Here is a 21362-nt window from a genome sequence, read left to right on the forward strand (position 1 = left end):
GAGTCACACCCAGAGACCATCTGGGGATCACCTTGTAGGTCTCATCCAACTCAGAGTGGTCTGTGATTCTGCAATACAATTATTCCCTTTAGATTTTTCTTTCGTAAAAAGCAAGTGAAAACAAAACCATTTATCACCTATCTCAAGCATTCTAATACATCTTTGTTTTTATTGGCTTCAAGATAACAATAAGTATTTTCTATAATTAAAAAGTACTGACATATGGTATTTCTGAGAAAGAAAATAAGCTTTCTCTATACAAAATCAACAATTGAAGTACATTATATGAAATAAGAATTGTTTTCCGAAATTAAAAAGATACACTTAGGACTTTATTTCCTAACTGTTTACAAGTACTCCTAACATATATCATTGTGTTTGTTATAACCAACAGGGGTAGAAATAGGGTGACCCAGTAGCTCTTTTTCAGTATCTTAAGTTAGCTGTAGGATGCTAAGTTGCTTTTGGCATACTTCAGCAGCTCACTTTTCATTGAGTTTTCTTCAGCAGGAGAAAGGATTAGTATTTTTGAAGCATAAATTATTCACAGAAGAAAGTTCTGTCTGGAATGGCTGAAAGTATCTTCAGAATTTAACACACATTAGTAAATACTTTTGACTAATTTTTCTAAAAACTCAAAAGAGTCACAATTTCTCCTTTGGAAAACCTTTTTTTTTTTTTAAATTGTGAAAAATATTCTAAAATGCAGTTTAAAATCTGAAGATAAAACTACACATTTCATTTGACACAAATGATTTTTTTTCCTCCAGTTTTTCTTTCAGTTCAAACAGTGAGCTGAAAAAATCAATTACTTGCAATGGCACTACTGGCAAATAATTCTTATCATAATCATTCCAGAGGGAATTATTCTGTGACAAGGACCTTATATTGTTTGGAATTTAGAAGTTAAAAAATTGAGGCTAGCATGAGAACACTGAGAAATGTTGTTTTGTTTTTAAACTTTTCTGTTTCAAGTTATGACTCCAACTGAGATGAAAAATCAAAAGAAAAAAAAAAAGGCAAAAAGAGAACTGTAAAAGCTGTGTGTGTTTTAAAGTAGATTGGGAGTGTCTGCTTTGATAATATGCAGCTACCAATTCCCAGTTATTTTAGGTGGAGCTGTGAGGCCTAAGCATTTTAAAAGTCAACCCTAATGAAACACAGGAAAACACCAAGAGAAAAGTAGCTTTGAAATCTTTACTCAGCTTCCCTGTCCGGCTCTGAAGAGGTCACTAAACACTCATAGCTTTGCTGGTTTAATGAGAGAATTCTGATTTAATAAAGAGAATAGAGCTACCTTGTAATTATCCTTAAAGTTGAAGTTCACCTACGTGGTTTTTCAAAAGATCAATTAAGCTGCCCTCGGGCTGAGCACCTTGCTCTCCTTACCCTGGTCCTTACCCTGGCGAGGCTGGAGCAGAGGCAGCAGCAGGAGCTGCCAGCAGCAGTGGGCTCCGAGCCCTGGGGGCCATGGCAGAGGGACAGAGGGCACCAAGCCTGAACTCACAGCACCTGGAGGCAATGTCAGCAACAACCAGCAAGACACAGTTCACCTGGGTAAAAAGGTGCCTTTCCAGGTGGTTACAGCGATGAACTTCAGTGGCAGTGGCTTCTGTGCAGATGAGGTGGAGGCAGGAATGAGCATGAAGAGGGAAATGTTAAGCTACTTTTCAGAATCAAGCATTAGTCTGCACAATTCAAAAATATTTTAGATATTTATCATTTTAAAATACACTAAGAGGACAGGCCACTAAGTCATATGCCAAAAGTTTTCATGTCTGGATTCTCAAAAGTCTGAAAAGACAACCACCTGAATTACATTTCTATTCATGCCCTCACTTATCTCAGCAGTTTTTCTAAATGTCCAAACAGTGTCCAGACATCTCATGGTGGTATTGAAAATAAAAGAGTGCTTTTATCAATATTTTTTTTACCTTTCCCCAACACATCTCCTATAAAACAAAACAATAAAAGAAAGGAAATCTGATTTTTAATGTTTAAAGTACTTACAGCCTGGGCTTTTCAGGGACTGTTAGGTCACGCGTAACCATTAACAGAACTTAACTGGAAAGAAAACTTAGCCGTCGTTTTTTGGTGTGCTTTATTGCTGGTTGTGTTTATTGGTGGTTCACCTAAAGCAAAAGGTGGCCAACATACATAGCAAAAACACAGGGATATGTTCAACAGACTTTTTATCTTTGGATAAAAGTCCGACTTCTTTCTGGCTCTTTTCAAAGAGAAGTAAGCAGGTCTCCTGATGACCTGCCTGAAGCTTTTCTGCTGGCTCCCTTCCCTTGCTCCAGCTCCATATTCTTGCATGTCCTGCATAGCTCGGGTCACTGGGGTTGAAGCAGCACCTCTGGCAGAGTTAGACAGCCTCCATAAATGATTCTGCTTTGTGTTTGTTTTTTTCTCAATTCAACTTATCTTCTTGGAAACATTTTTTCCCCTGGTCTCTGTGTTTGTTTGGAAAGGAGGTGAAAATCTCCTCAGGACTTCTTGATTTGTAAAATCTCGTCACCTACAGACACAAGCATAACAAGAGGGATTTAAAGCAGAGCTGGTCACAACAGATGCCTATCAGAGAATAAGCAGGGGAGAAGGTTCCTCACTGAATCCTGATAGCAGCACCCACAGGAGAACCTTTCCTGTTACTGACTGCAGGAGCAGGACCCGGCTATTCATTGCATTTAAGCTATCACAAGTCTCACTTTTTCAGGTGATACCTGGTGCCAAAAGCCAGTGTGGGTGGGGTGGGCTGTTCTGCACCCCTTCTGTGCCTACTTGCAGGGAGCCACCCTCCCAGCCCTGCAGCTGCCTGGGCTGCAGAGGTTCTGCCAGTAAGGAGGGCAGGGAGCCCTGGACACGCCCTGCTCCTCCAGGAGCACTGCTCAGAGCAGCACAAGGGCATTTTCTCTCCCTTGGAGGCAACCAGTTACAGCCCATACCCCACTCTTCCATGTATACCATCCACAGCAGTGACTACTGGCGACACGTTTGAGCTTTTAAATGAGTCTTTGGGAGGTCTCTTAAACAGAAATGCTTTAAAACCTTTTAAGAAGAGCAGCAGATGTATGGCTTCACAGAGCTGATTCCCCTGGTGTTGAATTCTGTGTGCACCATGGACCTTATGCTGCTTTTCTCAGTTATAGTCCCCCAAAGGTTACCAAAATCAGTATGAAATTAACATTGCTTGTTTCTCGTGTAGCAGAAACACCGCTCTTTTGACAATAAATACTTTATTCCCTACTGTGACACAATAGGTGCTGTGCCCTGAGTCTTTTTCAAAGCTAGTAAAGATATTTCTGCTTCAGCCAGGTCTGTCCTGCATCAGTCATGGACACAAATTCCTACCAGCTCATTTGGGGTATTGCTGCATGAGAGAATAAAATTTCTCCCACTGCAGACAGTTAAATGACATTTTTGAATGGGATTTGTAAACCATGTCCACTTGGATGGTAATTTAATGGCCACAATTTTAGACCTCCCACACAACAAATTGTTCCTTTTCAGTGTTGTGCTGGGAAAAAGAATTTGGGACCAGCTGGCAGCTGATACTGTGAAATACTACTTACAAATAAAGACAGGAAGCTTGGCATAATCACTAGCATCTTAGAGCAGCTTTCTTGGGAGTGCTGCTGAGCAGATGTAAGACTGGTACTTATTAATTAAACTAAACCCAGAAAAATTGATTTCTCAATAAACTTGAAAGTGGTGATGCACATTAGCACAATGCCGGGAATTTCAAACCCAGTGTTCAGATTTTTATCAGGAGAAAAGAGAAGAAAAACCGACTCCTGAAGATTTCTTAACTTCTCTTTTTAAATTTTTAAGCTACAAAACTTTGCAGAGATATATTGCTGCACCTTTTGTGCAAGGTTTGTGTACCACATTCTTAAATCTAGTTGGCTGTGGTAGAAACTTTTACAATTGCTGCAATACAGCAGTTAAATTCTGCTGGCGGTATTATCGTGATTAAGATAGAAGGTGATTTTCAAGTATCTTTTCATGTCTGTTGACTTGTTGATAATGATAACTGCCGAATGATGGATGGCAAAATAAGACTGGCTAAGAAGGACATTGGACAGCACCAAAGAATTTAAAATACCAAAAGCTTTTCTTTCCTAATATCCTGATAACAATGAGCAGTTGTCAAATCTCAGATAACATGCTCCCTTACTTCTTTGCACTATCAGACAAACAGTGGCAGGGTACTGCAAAGCAGACTGTGTTTTTCCAGCTGGTGGGTGGAGAGAGATGTATTCTTGTCCCAGTACACCTTTCCACTCTGCTATGTAACACTACAGGGAGCTGAGGATATTCAGGTTTTTACCATCTCTTAGTTCTTCTCGATATTTAGAGCAAACCAATTAAAACAGGAGATACATCATGGCAACTCAGAACACCGGAGCTCTGTAGTACCTCTGCAACACCTGCTTCCCCCTCTGCCCTCTCAACCCATCCCTGTGTCAAGACATTGATTGCTGTGTGAAGTACAGCAATTTAGTGGGTGAGACCAAAGGGATTCCAGTGAGAAAGAAAAAAATTCTCAACTGAGAGAGAAAAAAAAAAGCAAAACTACTTGTAACACTGGTACTTAGAGTTTACATCAGCTACTTTTTCTCAGCTGTTCATTGGTAGTCTGGGAGCCTACCAAAACAATCACTAGTGTTAAATGACCAGTTGGTAGCGCTGGAAGAAACAGTCATTCTTGGCCTTGATCTTCATCTTCACAAGAGGTTTTGCTTCTTCTCTGGGAGAGACATGACCACCTTTGTCAGCATCCTTCATGTAGGTAAGAGAAGCTCCTGTTTCTGAGGTTAAAGATTAGAGCAAAATAGATGCGTGGAAACAATGTGGAATACTGGCATCCTGCCTTGTCAGCAGTCCTGTCCCTAAGCATGTCACACCTGGGCTCCCTATCCTCCACTGATTCCCAGTTTCCATCCCATGATTATTCAAGGCCTTGGATCTGCCATTGAAAATTATAAAAAGATTATCTGTCGTTACCTAAAAATACAGCCACCAAGCTTAGGATAATATGAATGAAAGCTGGAAACAAATTAGGCTTCATTTCAGGCAGTGTGAACTAACATAAATTCATTGAATTTGCAGGAGCCAGATGGATTTACATCAGCTAAGAATCTGACAAAGCGTGTTCACGAGTGAAAGTATTTGCAGAACACGCTGCTGGCAAATTCTGGCAGATTTTATAATCACTTTCTTTATTGACACATTTCCATAAAAACTAATATCTCAGAAGAAAAAAAAAAAAGCAAAAATGAATGTTTAGGAAGGGAATGGAAGTTAGTTTTCTACAGCAGCTAACAGCAGCTATATATTCAGACATTTATTTCTGCTTTAACACTTAGAGAATATGGAATCAAAGTTAGAAAAAGCATGTGTCCACTCCACTTGACTAAGTTTATAAGTATTAAATGTTAAGGTATTTTTAATGTAGTAAACTGAAATAACTTGGACTCATAACTAGCTGTTCTGTTCTATTAGAGATAAGCATCAGAAGATTACTTTTAGACTTTGGATCTAAGAAATTGAAGAAAGTCTTAATATTTTCTAAAGTCAGAATGTCTGTTGGTCTGTGACTTGTTTTATGCAGTCACAAACTCAGAACAGTTATAAATGCTTAGCTACCAAGGCATTTGCTCAGGTTACTGCCTCCTCCTTTCTGTGTTTGTGATGAGTGCTGTTGATCTAGGCTGCAACATTTTCAGTTGCCTCTGTTTGTCTGGAAGGCTGTCATTTGGTAAACTACTGCGTTTCAGAAACATTTATAGTTTATTTGGCAAAGTTGGGTAGCTTGTGGCCCTCTGTCTGAAAGAGGCAGGGGAAAAGGAGAAGTAAAGCCAGAAGGACCTGCCTCAATGATATTTTGCTTCAAAAGGAAGATAGTATTCATCTATCAGATAATAATCAATCTTAATCAAATACAGGTTGAGATATAAATTGATCAATAGTGATGCTGTAGTTGTTTGTATGGCCAGCATTTATTTGACAGTATATAGAAATGCTTACTAGCATATGAACAAAATAAATCTTATTAATATTTAAATTTAGCACTTGCATACTCTTATTGTTGGGTTGGCTTAGTGCAATAGTGGGCAATTCCATGCCCTGTAAGCTTTTTGTGAGCCTTGGGACTGAGGGAATTATGCTGCCCTTTTGGACTGTGTTTTCTTTTTTAATTTCAAGCTCTCCAAACTGCTTGGAAGTAGGCCGCTGAGAAAGCAAAGCACACATGCTCTCTGTGCCTCGGCTTTGCCATTCCCCACTAGATACATTATATTCAGCTGAGGGAGAATAAGAAGCTATTTTCCCCAATTTTCCATACTGCCTGTGGAAATCTAATTCAATTTCCTCCCAAATTTAGCACTGAAAACGAAACAGTAAAGAATAAAGTTGAAGAGGCTTCTGTAAATCTCTGGATTCTAAGGTACTAAGGTGCAGCAGGATTACTGAGCACAGGTTAAACTTCTTTTCTAATCACAAAGCTACTTACAGATTTAAGAAGCTTAAAAACCTGATCCACCATTAGTCCTTGCTTTGCAAATGAAAGAATAATATATCTACCTATACAAAGTTATATTTGTTATTATTGAATTTGTTTATCCCTTATTATTGATGTAGCCCTATTCCACAAAGGAATTTTTTTTTCAGTGAGAGATTATGATGTATTAGATAAATTCAGGGAAAAGGACAGGGAAAAAACTGGTGACCAAATGCATTGCCAGAAATAAACAAGTGAATAAAAGGACTTACATTTCATTACTCTCACTATAGTGGCTACATTTAACCAGCAGACCACAGGGGTCTTATTCCTAATGTCCAGAAAAAGACGCAGTGCCCTCTGTGCATTTAGATTCCATACATCAATGTGGACCTGACACACTCATATGACTCAAAAAATATATTAATAGAAAACAGAATTTACTTTTTTGCTTCATGTAAGCCAGAACATTTGTTCAGTAGACCTACTTGCAGCCAGCAAGCCATGCCATTATCTGATTGTCAACTGTCCTTAGGTGATTTTGACCATTTTAGCTCAAAACTTCAGATGGGGAGTCCTTACAGCGAGCATTAGTAGCCAAGATTGCGGTAATTAGCTTGTTACCACTTTGATGAAAGTGTGTCTGCTTCATCCCCAGGGAAATAAATTGACCAGCAGTCATTTTATTTCTTCACAACAGTATCCTTTATACTTGTCTTTATCCCCACAAAATCTATTACACTTAGGAAACTACAATAAGGATCAGCACACTTTGGGGTTTTGACATGATATGGAAAAATCTTATAATATAATGAATAATATTGTTCAGCCAACATGATATTTCTGAGACTGTAAGCCTCAATGAAAACGTGTTCACTTGTCAGAGAAGATCAAAGAATAACCAGACTTACCTAAGTAATGATGTTTCCCTTGTACACTCAATGGTGCAAGAGTTTTGTAACTTATCTGTAAATATAGTTTTTCAAGTTTTGATGAATTTGTCTCATAAAGAGTTAAAAAAAAATTAAACCTGAAAAATAATGATTCGGCGGCAAAGATTTCATGGTATATTTTGTCTTTTGCTTTCTCAATTTACATCTCATCCTCCTTCCTGGCTGAGGTTAACACTTCAAATGTATTTGTAATGTGGAATTTTCCTCTGTCTACATTACATTAGAAAACTAAACTTCACTGGGGAAGCTGCCTCAAGGTTATTAGTAAGCTTGAGAGACATAATGTAGATGACAGCCTGAACACGTTTGATGTCATGATAAACACAGCCAGGTCCTTTAGGACAACTGTAACAAGGTACTGGAAGTTTGCTAGCACTGGGGAGCTGACTAAGTCTCCTAACATTGCCAACAGTGTTTTAAAATTCCTAATTAAGACTGTGTGGGGATGGTGTATTTTGTTGTGTGGGCAGTAATGTGAAGAGCAAACACACCAACTTCTCTGCAAGCTCAGGCTTTGCTTACCTGGGAGCAGGGAGCCGACCCGTGGTGTGCAGAAGCAAAGAGTCTCTGTAGAAGGCTTCCAAGTTGGTTTCAAGTTAATTTTCTAAACTTTGCCAATGACCTAGAATGATTCAAAGATGTAACTAAGTGAGGAACATATGGCTAGTTGTTAAAAATGTATCAAAGAGCTCCTCTTGTCTTTCTTTCTCGTGAATGATCTCTGGAACATCAAGGATCCCCTCACGTGCCCCAGTCTGTTGGCTGGCGCTCCCCTGCGAGAGCGTCGGCACGCTATTAGCAATTACCTTAGTGATATTTACAGCATTTTAATGTCACTTGCCTGTATGTATATACAGTCTGTGAGGAGCACAGCACACCCAGGGCTCCCACCACAACCGCACTGCTCCATCAGTGCGCCAGAGCGCTCCTGTGCCTTATGTAACTGCCAAAAATATCATTTCAATTGCTTTATGACAAAATAATGAGTCTGTCAGAGATGAGTGGTCAGAAAAACAAATTTGTTCTCCCACACAATTAGGGTTTATAGCATTGGACAGCAATATCAATCTCCAGTGATTCAAAATTGAATTTGCACGTTGAGGGAAATGTGTTCTTGCGTGTGCTATAACCAGGCTGCTTAGCAGGGGGAGTCTGTGCAGGTTGAACTGGGAAGATGGATATCCACTGTGCTGCAGAAACATCAGGCTGGAAGTTTCCAAATGCAGACAAGTTTTGTGGGGCCATGGCATTCACTTCCACAAGCTCAGCATTGACAGAGCTGCCCCACCAGGAGCAATAATAAAAAAGTCTGCAAAAACTGTCACCAGATATAAATGGCAGACAGCTTTTCCCTTCAGGTAGAAAGCCATTTCAAGGCCTACATCTCTCCATATGTGACCTAATTGTCCATGGAGTTGTTGATATTTATAATCATGGACTTTAGTCATTCTCTGTAAAGTCTTACAAGCATTAGACCTCAGCAGTGCCATTTACAGTGAGCATGTACTGTATCTCAGAACTGCACTTTGCCCTTAACATTTCCTGTGTCCTTACATGAGATTTTGCCCTTAAGCTGTTAGCCAGTGCAGTGCAGAGGCTGCAGCACAGATCCTCTTTTGTTTTCCAGACCTTAACCTGTGCTTTCAAACCTGCTGTACTGATTACAGCTCCCTCTGTCATCCCCTTCTCTGCACAGGCAAACCCACTTGGTGTGTCAGCAGCTGCTACCCACCCACTGCTACCCAGTAATTGCCTTTCTGGGTATGTGTACATCATACCCTGTACAGGACTTGGACTTTCTTCTTTGCATTTCAAGATAGCCATGGAATACTGTCATATGGAACCCAGTACACTGGAGGTGAAATCAGTTTTTTAGGTTTTCAGACCTTCTCCATTCTTATACAAGCAGCCAAAGCAAGCACATTCTGCCAATGGAAGCATCAACACAGTCTATGGGATTGTTGCATTGAATGTGCTTTGTATGTAATTAAACCTTTTGTTAGTATTTCAGATTGACAGCAGTAACAGCTAGGAACAGCCTTCAAAGCAAGTGGTTATTGAAATTACAAATGGTACCTAGGATTTTCAGTAATAATTTATCACCATGGATATTCATATAAGATAACAAAATCCTTCCTGCTCTCTGGACTAGACAAGAAAGGTAATCTTCCATAAGAAAGAAATTCATTTGGGTATCCTCCATAGGGAGCTGATTGCACATCTTGAGTGATCTCCTGGGAGCCCAAGTCAGCTCCCAGATCAGTGGTGCTCAGTTGACTGACAGCTGAAATTCCTAAAGCCGAGATTGTGCTGCTTTGTTTTCACACCACTGACAATCCAGTGGATCTCATCAAAAGGGTGGCTCTCTCATGGTCTATCGGGGTGCTGCTTTTACCAAAATAGCCTTCTTTCTGTAACCCTAAATATTTCTGTTTTCCTTACTGCCTATCCTGCAAATAGAAGCAGCTTTTTATTGTACTCTAGTCATCTCTTAGCCCCGCTATGCTCATTTACCTCTCTCAGTCATCCAGAGAAGTCTATCCCTCAAGTACAACAAGCATTTCTCTCTGCAGAAGTCTCTGAGACTGTGCATATGTACACTCTGATGAGGTCCCTGGGACAGATTGTCCAATTCCTAGTGCACCCTTCATAAAAAACCAAAAGCATATGAAATATTATTTCCCTGCACAGATTTTGATACTGGCTTGGTTTTCCCCAGACACAGTACCCTCCTGTTTGCTTTCTACAGATGCTTCTTGTTCTCTTTCAGTTTTAGCACTGCCTGCATTTTACACACATTCACTGTTCAGCTACAGCCTTGATTTGCAGTGGAAATCATGATCAATCTCTTCAAGATCTGTCAAGTGGCTTCAACAAAAAAAAAAAAAATGGTGCAAGAGGAGACTCAGAGCCGCTGGTTCAGTCTTCTGAACATCTTACTTTACTTAGGCTTCCACTCTTTTACTCTTTATATATAGTTCCTGACACTAACAAGACTATCAGTTCAATCGCTTCAGATTCTATTAATCTACAGATTTTTCATACTTGTATGAAACTAATCATGAGCCAAACCAAACTTTTCTGTTGCCTATACACTAAGAAGGCAAAGTTTTTACCACACATTATCTGATCTTTTGTGGTCTGGGTTTAGGGGGCTTTTAAACATTTCTTTTTGTGCCCAATAAAACTAACTCTTATTAAGTCAAATTTGACATTTTTAATATAAATGTACATTTAACCTTAATTTTAGCTAGTCTCGTAGTAAAACATATTGACCACATTTGTTCCTTATCTTCTCATTAGAAAGTGTATGCAGCTAAGTTTGAAGTATTCTGAGGATAATTTGGAAATTCACCATTGTTGGGTCTTTTCTTGCTCAGTTATTAACATTAGATTCGGGCTACCCTCTCCCTACAAAAGTTTTAGATCAGTCCTTTATTTTTTTTACAGTGATTAAAATTATTGTTTCTCTTATTCTCTGTAAATCATGCTCCTAGAAGGCTACATTTCTCTCTCTAAATAGCTTTTTTTTTGCCTATTTTTTGGGAGGGGGGCATGCATTGGAGTTTGGTTTGGTTGCGGGTTTTTCATTTTTTTATTATTACTTGGAATTTTCTTTTAAGACAGGATGCAGCATTCTGGGTAATTCTGCTGGGAAAGCCTTCAAAAATACATATAAAGCATACAAATAAGTTCATCTGTATAAAGGCACTGATTGAATGAATCTTTGATTATTCTACAGGTTTAGGACAAGAAAAGCCATTTAGCAATTCTTCCATTTAGGAAGCTAAGTGGCTAAAATGTCCCTACCTTGTGTATTTTGTGCGTATTTAGTCTGAATGCCCATATGAGGGCTGTAGGTTTTAAATCTCAGTTAATAGGGTTTTAAAATTTGACAGGAGGTTGCCAGCTACTTCTAGAAGAAAATGCATTTTGCTGTTTCTGTGCAGAGCTGCCTGTATCTGGTACATCGTAGCCCTCCAGGATGTCTCGCTGTCTCTGTCTGGTGGGGCTTGGTGGCTGCAGTCACACGAGATGCTTTGTGCAGGACCCTGCCACGTGCACCCCAGAACAGCTGCTTGCTGTGGGTGTGGGTGCTGCACCTTGGGCTGAGAAGCACTTCTTCTGCAGCAGTCTTGACCTAAGAAGTTTAAAAAACAGGCACCAGGATGGGCAGCAGAGCTGTGCTGCCCATGGGAAATCTCTTGCCTGGGAAATCAGGAAAAGGAGGAGGCAGCCTATAAACAGGTGGGATACCGAGGGATTAGGGCAAATGGGCAGTAAAAGGAAATGGTGAGGCTATATGGGAGTTATTTTTGTATGTGTGTGTATATATATATATATCCATACATATAAATACATGCATATGTTTTGCATATATATCTGAAGAGGCATGGCATAGGACTGGATAGAAGCAGAGGAGGATGGAGAAAGCCAGAGTCCATCCAAGACTTTTACCTATGCAAGTAAAACTAAGGAAGGGTCAGTCTCTCTTCAGGACCATCTGACAAGCACAGAATCTAAGAAGTGCAAAGAGATTTTGCACAAGATTTTGTGACACAACTATTTTTTATTTTAATGTGCTTGTTAAAAGAGCTGTGAATATTTACTCCAATTAATAGATGGACATACCTTTATCTTCCCCCGCCTCAGTTCCTGTACAAGTCTGCAGCACCCTTTCATAGCACTAGGTACTAGAGCTTTTCCTCAGAATCAACCACTTCTTTCTTCTTGCCTAGATCAGTTTGCTGCCTCTGACACTGAGTCCCTACAATAAAACAGAAATCTGCATCTGAAAGAAATCCAGTCCCTTCCTCTCTCTAATTTGTTTTAGTTACTTGACAGTCTCTCCTACTTTTCCCCTCTATTTTTTGGTCTTGTTATTACTGCATATCTGTCCTGTTTGGAGTGTTCCATTTTCATATTCCTGTGGACAGCAAAACAACCCATGGCTTTTTTTAATAGCAGTACACTTTACAATTCAGTGCCTAGTGAATAGATAGATGTCATTCACTGATGCCCAGACAAGCATCTTTCATTCTGCTATGGCAACTCGCTAAAAATTCACAGTTGATTTAGTCTTCAAGCACACACATTTTGTAAATTGCGTAAAAATTACTCTCTTTCTCTTGTCCACCATACTGAATACATTTTGGTCATTTCTTAAAGGTGTTGAACCTTTTTCTCTTTAGAATGAGCATTGCTCAAATAACAGCAGCTTCATTCATTTCTAGCACAGAGGAAAATTCTCCACCATCTACTGTATTACATATTCTTGTGGATTTTCTCCAGCAGCTACTTATGACAACTGCAAGCTTGTTTTACCCTGGGGATATATATGTATGTGGCCAATTGCTTCAGGTCATATTCCTTCCAAATGGAAGTCAGCTTGACAGCTGTTAATTTGCACTTGGCCATTCCACGTGTTGTTTTGCTCTAATTATTGGTCACTGTATGGAACAGGTGACAAATGCCCACATGAGAACCCTGTAAATTACTAGATGTACAGTCATTAGGAAAACAAACAGGAAAGGTCATTAAGTACTGGTTTTCTCTCCAGCCCCAAACAGAAATAGATTTTAGCTGGTTTTGACATCCACTGGAAAGGGATGGAAAGAGGTGAAAATACCTTACTGTTTATGAAAGTAACCCATTCTATAAGTGTCCTAGTTTCAGGAAAAGAGGGGAATTTAAGGAAAATACAATTGTTTTAAGACCAGATGCAAAATCTGGTTTATCTAATGTTTTTGTCACAAGGCTTGATTAGGTTTCTTTCCCAAGTAAAACTAAATGTGCCTACCAAAACAATTCGTCTGACCCTCAGCTACTACAGCTATATTAAATTAAAGCAGGAAAAGAAATTTCCTTTCTGAACAAGACAGTACTTGCTGAACAAGAATGGCAAGACACCATTATAGTGAGTTTTCCTTCTACTGAAATGTGGTATTGCAGAGGATATTTAAATGAAGTCTGTTTTCTCAGGCTCCCAAGGTATAATTTGGACCTTAATTTGGGCCAGAATCTGTAAGGACATAAGCAGAGGACTTTTTTTTGCTCCTGGGAATAGTAACTCTTGAATTTTTGCAAAATTATAGACCTATCTGTAAAAAAATTATGAATCATTTATTTGTTCTCAGTGGAGCTGCATTAGTGAAAACAAGATTCAGCATCTTGGAGTCTTAGTGACATTTCTGCTTTTAGACCTGTGTGAGCTGAAGATCTGCAACTTGCTCTTTGCAGGGATGTCTTGTGATGTCATGCTTTCATGGTAGAACAATACCAGAGGGAAGGCACAAAAATCAAGCAGTTGCCATAGGACATGCTTTTCTAAAACTTGAGCTTAAATTCACCTCACCTCTAAATAATATTCCACTTTGTTTTATTTTTGCCTTTTAAAATTAGGTGTAAGTGCAACCTTCATGCTACTGGCTGTAAAGAAGAAAACAAAAGACTACTTTGTGAATGTGAGCATAACACAACGGGCCCAGACTGTGGAAAATGCAAGAAGAATTATCAGGGCCGACCGTGGAGCCCTGGCTCTTATCTGCCTATACCTAAAGGCACTGCTAATATCTGTAAGTAGTTTTGTATAATAAGGATATTTCATTATTACAATTCTGCCCCATATCATGACGCTGAAGGAAGATTAATATTTGCAAAGGTTTGTCATTTCTTTCTGACTTGGTGTGTATAATTGGACAAGGTGTCAATTTGTAAGTTCTAATTGTAAGTATACATCATCTGTGCACTCACATGGTTGTAAATAACTTCCAGGAGTGCCACATGTTTATATCCATAGACACATCCCTGGACACTGCACAGAAAGGGCAAAGGAATGAAAAAATTGGGACTCTTCACATAAAGAACACACACAGATGAGAGTAAACAGTGGGAATAACTGCAGTACTGCTGCAGCCACAGTGCCCTCAGCTCTCCATTCATACATCTTTATTGTCTTGAGATTCGTGACACTCTCAGCTCAACATGTGAGATCCTTGCTCATTTTTTGTCCATTTAAAAAAGGGGGGAAAAAAACTCCTCGAGCCAGATTTTCTTTATTACTAACTAAAGACCTAAAAGTTGGGAAACATTTCCCTGATGCTGACCTGCAGTCCAGATTCAGATGCACTTTTGTAGATCAAGTGCTGAAGAGGGAAAGTGAGGGCAAAACTTGAGATTTTACTTCTGCTTGTTTCCAGCTAACAACCACTCCACAACACACATGTGTACTATCCAACACACTTCTATATTATCCAAAACAAGAAGTTACTGACAGCTCTATTTCCTGGTCCTGGACAGGACTGGGTCAAAATAAATCATGGTGCTGAAAGAGAGGGCACAAAGACAAGTATGAGCATCAGTTCTCCCTTTCACGCGTATGTGAAATACACAGTGATTCAGAATCCCTCTGAACTGAGTAACAGACTTAAATTCCTTTGAAGAAAGGACTGAAAATGAGGATACCTTTTGACAGAAGTTACTAGCTTCTTTTAAGAAGGAGTCCACAGTTTTGCCCTGATTAAAAGCAAAACATTCATTTTAAAATATTAGATATAACAATTTATTGAAAAAGTTATTTGAGAGAAACAGAGTTATGCACGCAGCTGAATGAAAAGTTTAAAACCAGGAGCAGTGTGCAATGCTCAGAATGTTATCTAAGACTTCAAAGCAGCAGCTGTGAAGAATCAAAACTCAGAAATGAAGATCATAGGAAGCAGGACTTTATCAAGTAAAATGTGAGAGTAATAGACTAAGTAACAAACCATGAAGTATGGGGGCATGAAATTATGATAAAATTCTTACTGAGCAGAAAAAAATGAACTTCCATAAAGCAGGGAAAAACATTTTGTAAGAGTATTCACTTTTTTTTGCCTGTTATAAAAAGTGAGTGTGGCTCACAGAATTAATACTTTAAAGCTATGTTTGGGAAATATGGTGAGATTTACCAGGTTGATTTTAGCTAAATTCAGCTTGCTTCGAGTTTTACCTCATTCCCAGTCAGCTGAGCACACACCAGACGGAACAGTGGAATTAGCACCTACTGAAAGAGTGTCTGAAGCTTGTTAAATCAACTCTATGTTAAAACAATATCAGTGAATTTCAGCAAATATACAGTTTCATCAAAAATCAAAACGTTTTGTAAATAATAGGTAGTCATTTCTGGGGATGACGGTGATGATGAAAACATCATCATGAAAACATAACCTTGTTTGAGGTGACGAATACTCCACTTACCCTCACATCCTGACTTCAGCAGTCAGCAGCAGCAGGAATTTATGGCAAACAGGAAGAAGCATGAAGGATTTCTTCTTCACCTTCTCACTTACCATGAAATAAACTGGCTTTCTGAGCTGGACTGCTGGGGTTGCTTGCTGCAGAACAGAGAGAGACACCCAGCTAAAGTAAGGTTGACCTCAGTGATACCTTATGGCAATACATTTCAAATTTTAGTGAGACAATGAGTGAAAGGTATTTCATTTTGCTTGCCTTAAATTTTTTTCTACAGTTACGCCAGTACCTCTTTAAATAAGGAAGGAACAAAGAATAATGCACCTCTGTTTACATCTGTTACACCATTTATCATTACATAGACTTGACCTTATCCACTTCTCCACTCTTTTTTTTAAATGACAAATCTTGATCTCTCTCATCTTCTCATAAAACCATGCCACATCTCTGGTCATCTGTGCTTTTTCTTCTGGTTTTATGAGGTCATTTTTTTATTTGGTGAGGCTAAAACTACACATGATATTCTAGATAGGATAACAACATGGCTCTTCTACAATGACATAAAAATGTGCCTTTTCTATATTTTGTTACATTCTGGATGAGTCCTTGAGTCTTTTTTTAAGACTGTACCACAGTTAAAACATTTCTTCTAGCCTCAAGGCTGACTTACATGACAGGTTATATGCTACAGAAACATCATATTTGAGTTCCTATAAAATACTTCTTGGAGCAACTTTTCCTCATGGCAATTCTTGTGCAATACCATTTACTTCAGATGCTAACAGACTTTGAGAAATTCCTCAGCAGGTGAGAATCTCTCTTTGTTGTGAACATCGCTGAAAACAATTAATTTCGTATTCAATATTAAATTAATTATTAATTAGTCATTGCCTATCTTCCCAGTTATCTCTCTGGGCCTCCTGCTTCTAGTATGATAGTTTTAACAAAAAAGAATTACTAACTTCTGTGTCCACAGGAAGTTGATTCTCGAAATACTGTGGTTTATATTTAAATTGGCAGATTTTATGGCTTTTTTCCCATATCTTTCTCCATTAAGATTTACACTTTTGAAGGATATCTTTCCAAAATCATCTACATTCTGTTGTTTTCAATTTGGCATTGGGATTTGGATTTTTTTTTTTTTTTTTGCTTATAAGAGAGCTAATTTTTATAAGTTACCAAAAAAGAGATGAGTTATATATGATTATTCTGAGCCTCTCATACACTTGTCCCCAGCCGCTTCCATGCTGTTTGCATGCAAATCTTTTTAGATGTTCTTTTCACTTTTCTTTTATCTAACGTCCTCATTTTCGTTTCACCGCTCTCTCAAAGTTAAATAATACTGCAGGATTTTTTTTATCCTTTTCCTTCTCAACAAGCATGTTGAGTTTCAGTCCAGAAGTGGTTCTCTGATAACTACTTCTTGAATTGTGTCCTATGGACTGCCTCAGAACTAAATCAGCTTGTCTTCTTGTGGGTTGTCTGATTCATTGGTACAAGCAGAAATCATTTATGATATGTAAATCTTCATTTCTTTTGTCACTTCCTGATTTAAGGCTGTATGTGTTGGAGCATATGAAGTTATGCATTATTGTGTAAACTCTCTGCACAGTCTGTATAATTTCATTTAACTTGCTGCCTTTATGTCACCATCTCCATCATGTGGTCAGCAACGCAGCCCTGGTGTTATAGTCTCCCTAACTAGGTGTGGATTCGGAAATCATTCCTGAACATGTTGATAGAAATAACTTCCCTTCATATATTACTTCAGTTCTCTGGGGGCACATTGTATAATCCAGTAATGCAGTGTTCCTTTGATACTTCTACTTCCTCTAATTTTCAAATACCATCTTTTTCATCTAAGACCAAATTATTTAAAAATTTATATATGTTTGAAGTTTACATGAATATGCTTAAATAAGATACGGTTAAAAATAGTTGAAACACTAAAACAAAAACACACACTAAAAATAATAAAACAAACACTAAAAATAGTTGAAAAATAAATGAAACACTCTGAATTTTTTTTTCTTCTTTCCACAAAATAACAAGATACCCTTTCTTGAGATTCTCTGAATTTATGAAATTTGTTCAGATTCAACAAGAAGCTTAATGTATATTTCCAAATCTTTCCCAGCTGGAACTTTTGTTATTTCTATTGCTCCATTTCTGCCATTTTTTTGTGGCCAGTAAGACTTCATCATACCTTTTCAAGCTCCAGCTCCTGAAACAGAAGGCCATTCCAGATTATTCTGTAGTCATAGCAGAAACTTTGACCCAAAGCTGTTTTCGTTATCTATTTCTTCACCATTTGAAGTTACCCTGAGTTTTTCAGGAGAATGCAAAACATTTTTCCATGCTTTACCTGTGAAAGACAGCAAGTACTCTGTTGTTTACTGGCACTAACAATATTTCTCCATTTGTCTCCACACAGCATTTATTTTATATTTCCACTCTATCTTATTGACTATTTTGTGATTACATTCATTCCCTTGTGCTGCCACTTTCTATAGATAGTTTTTTCTGCAATATGTTTTGACACACAAAGTGAACTTATTGAATTTCTCACTACTTGGTATTACAGGATAGCTTTTCTCCTCAGCAGTTGTATGTGTCTGACAGTGCTAGCCCTTTTCTTCCTCCTATTGTTTAGATCACCTTTGGCACTTAGATTCTTTGCTCCATCAGACAGAGCTGTCTCAGACTGCACTGAGCTCCCTGCATCAAAGCCTGCTTGCTTTGTGTCAGTCCCTTCACCACCAATAACCTGTATCAAAAGTGCCCCACACTCAGCAGAACCCCCTCCCAGATGCTACATGACTTTCCTAATTCAGAGTTCAACATGAAACAAAGCATTGACCAGGACATAGGAAATATTGGTGATTCTTTTCAGTCAAGACTCAGGCAGACAGTCTCAGTTTACCGAATTTCTCCTGCAGTGGTCCCCGCCTCCCATGGCACAGCAGCAGCACAGCTTTAAACGTCCCTGAAAGGCAAAAGACTTACAAGGCATCCGTGCAGCACAGCTGCCACAGAAACAGTTTCTGGCAAAACTTATGGCACCTCCAGAAATGCACTAGTATTACCCTCATTGACGTTCAGTTCTCCCCATAAATATTTGCTGACACAAAGCCATCTTGAAGGATGAGCATAAATGAATTGTCCAAGAAAAAAAAGTTGTCCAAGAAAAAAAAAAAAGTTGTCCAAGAAAAGACATTGTGTTTTCTAGTCAGGAATCCAGGGAACAAGGATGCCTCTAACTAAAAGGATCACACATCCTGCTTTCCAGTCAAAGCAGACTCATAAACTAGACAGTGTCCCATTTTCTAAGGGCCCATTCTCCCAAGTAACTGGAATTTTTCCAGTGTCTTCTTCATTACTTGATTTGAACGAATGGGACACTGATGTTGAAGTTATAAAATATTGCTCCTTGATGATTTTCACAATGTGTTTCAAAGAGAAAAAAGAAGATATCAATCAATAAGTTACAAAACAGCAAAGCTTCATATTGCTCCTATTTTATATTTATATTGCATATTAATATTAGCCTATGAAGCTTACAGAAGGTATAAAGCCACAGGAACATGTCCCACAAAAGGCTGGGAAACCTAGTGTGAGGACAAAACTGCAGTATATCAAGAGCATTCATGTAAACAGAAGTGTCAGAAAAAACTGCAAAAACCTGCAACTGATAAAACTCATTTTCCTTCAACTGGGTATCCAGTGCAATAGCCAGCAAAATATTGCAGGTACATACCTAAAAACAATGCATTATAAATAACGTGCTGTATTTTTTTTAAAATAGGGCTTGAAAATTATCCTTCAGCACTCTACCCTCTTGCATGACCCTGCTGAGCTGGCTGTTTGTGCTGGCTGTGGTGACATCTGTTGCTGGGAAATGAATTGTTTCCGTACGTCAGTGGTTTCAAACAACTCTATTTTTGCCATATACAGTGAAAAGGTGAAATGAAAGAGACTTCTGGTCCTTAAGCACCAGCAGCATGGGAAGGCAAAGTGTCTGTTTCAAGATATTCAAAGTGCCATAAATAGTCTGAGTTTCAGGCTTTTCAAAGTTTCTAATATTCTATCAATAAATTACGATTACTTGAAAAAAAAAATCCTTTGATCTCACTGGGTGTTTCCTAGACAGAGTTTTCAATACTGGTTTGGACTCACTAAAACATAACACAAAGAAGTCCAAACACAAAGAAGCCCAATAAAACAATAACTATTTCCTCTGTCCCATTTATTTCTGGTGATATCATTTGGGAAAGCAGAGGTGAGGGATAAAAAACTTCATCAAAGCAGTTCCTTTTCTATTAATTCAATCTATACAGAGGAACAACTGCAAAATTAAGAGTAGCAGGAGTTCTGGGGCTCTTGCGATGAAACAGATTAAATTTCCAAAGAATTTTCTTTCACTGTGTGTAATCCTTTGTCTGAATACAGGTTTAACAATGCATGAAAAGTTTACTCCTATGATCATAATGTTCACTCCATTTGAGGGATTACAAGACACCAGTATCATCGAGTTTCTCAGGGCTTTAAATTGCTAGAGAATTCAGAAGTTCTGAAATTGATGCTGAGCATCTGATATTGCAATCATTCCTCAATGGAAGAGCTGCAAAGGGAAGAAAGATTCACTGCAGGGAGTGCTGTCATGCTGTAGGGCAGATATTCTAGCAAAAGATCAGATGAGGCATTAACATCCCTGCTCTGACTCTGCTATGAAAAGCTCTATATTTTGTTCCTGTTTAAGAGTCCTGCCAGAAGCACATGCAGGCACTGACAATGGAGGTGCTAAGAGAGTCTGCAGGGTATGACCTGCCCTGACACTGGAAGCAGCCGTGTGGTCCTTGTCACCGAAAGCTTGATCCATTTCTTTGTGTTAAGGATTTCACACTGACACAAAGTAGAGACAGAATAAAAAACTTGCTTTCTTTGCTAGCATCTGATTTGCTTTTTTCTTCATCTCAATAACCAGCTCCATGGTAGCTAAGAGCTAAAACAACCCATTTCTGGAAGTAGGGGAAATGAGAAAATTACAGGGCAGATGCTGAAGATCGTAGGAAAGGAAAACACCAGATTTTTTTTCCTCTCAAGTAATGCATATATATTTAGATGCACTTACAGTGCACATGTAATATACCAAACCACCACCCTCAAGTCAAGTCAAAAATAATAAATAGTATTAGTGACTTTCTCCTGCAATATTTGCAATTTCAGGGGCAGTACCAACCTCTGAACTTATTTTGCATGCTTTACTTGATGTTCCCTCACTGTAAATCTATTACCATTAATAACCATCCCAGTGATTTCAACTGGAAGATAATTTAGGCTGAACATTGTTTTGGTTTAACAACTGAATAGATGTAAATTCAATCCCTTTTTATACCTTGCTCAATAGAACTGTCCATTAAAGGAGGCCTGATCCTTCATCTCTCTAACCTGTCCCCATCACTTCACTGCTGCAAAGTGCTCACAGATTTCAGTACAAGGCTGACTGGAAACAATCCATCCCATGTAACAGACCAGGTTCAAGCCAAGGGCCAGCAGTGGTGGGATGACCCCGCAGCCTGTGGTTGTCCCCAGCAGTGGTGGGATGACCCCGCAGCCTGTGGTTGTCCCCAGCAGTGGTGGCACAGGCAGAGCCCTGCACTCAAACCTTTGCCTGC

General features: G+C 38.8%; 1 protein-coding gene and 1 long non-coding RNA gene across 11 annotated transcripts in view; one reads left to right on the forward strand and one right to left on the reverse strand.

The window, feature by feature from the left end:
• The window catches only part of NTNG1 (netrin G1), a 152012-nt gene that overhangs the window by 80717 nt on the left and 49933 nt on the right, over positions 1–21362 (forward strand). For all 10 annotated transcript variants that reach the window (XM_030279305.4, XM_030279315.4, XM_030279312.4 and 7 more), the window contains exon 4: positions 13861–14033. In XM_030279305.4, coding sequence (XP_030135165.1) covers positions 13861–14033 — 173 coding nt within the window. The remainder of the gene's footprint in view (positions 1–13860; positions 14034–21362) is intronic.
• On the reverse strand, positions 1062–19743 carry LOC115496235 (uncharacterized). Its single transcript, XR_003961669.4, has 4 exons — positions 17894–19743; positions 15694–15830; positions 7981–8080; positions 1062–2521 (listed from the first exon to the last, which is right to left on the reverse strand). It is a non-coding gene; the product is annotated as an uncharacterized lncRNA (long non-coding RNA).

This window comes from Taeniopygia guttata, chromosome 8, assembly GCF_048771995.1.
Source record: "Taeniopygia guttata chromosome 8, bTaeGut7.mat, whole genome shotgun sequence".
NCBI lineage: Eukaryota > Metazoa > Chordata > Aves > Passeriformes > Estrildidae > Taeniopygia > Taeniopygia guttata.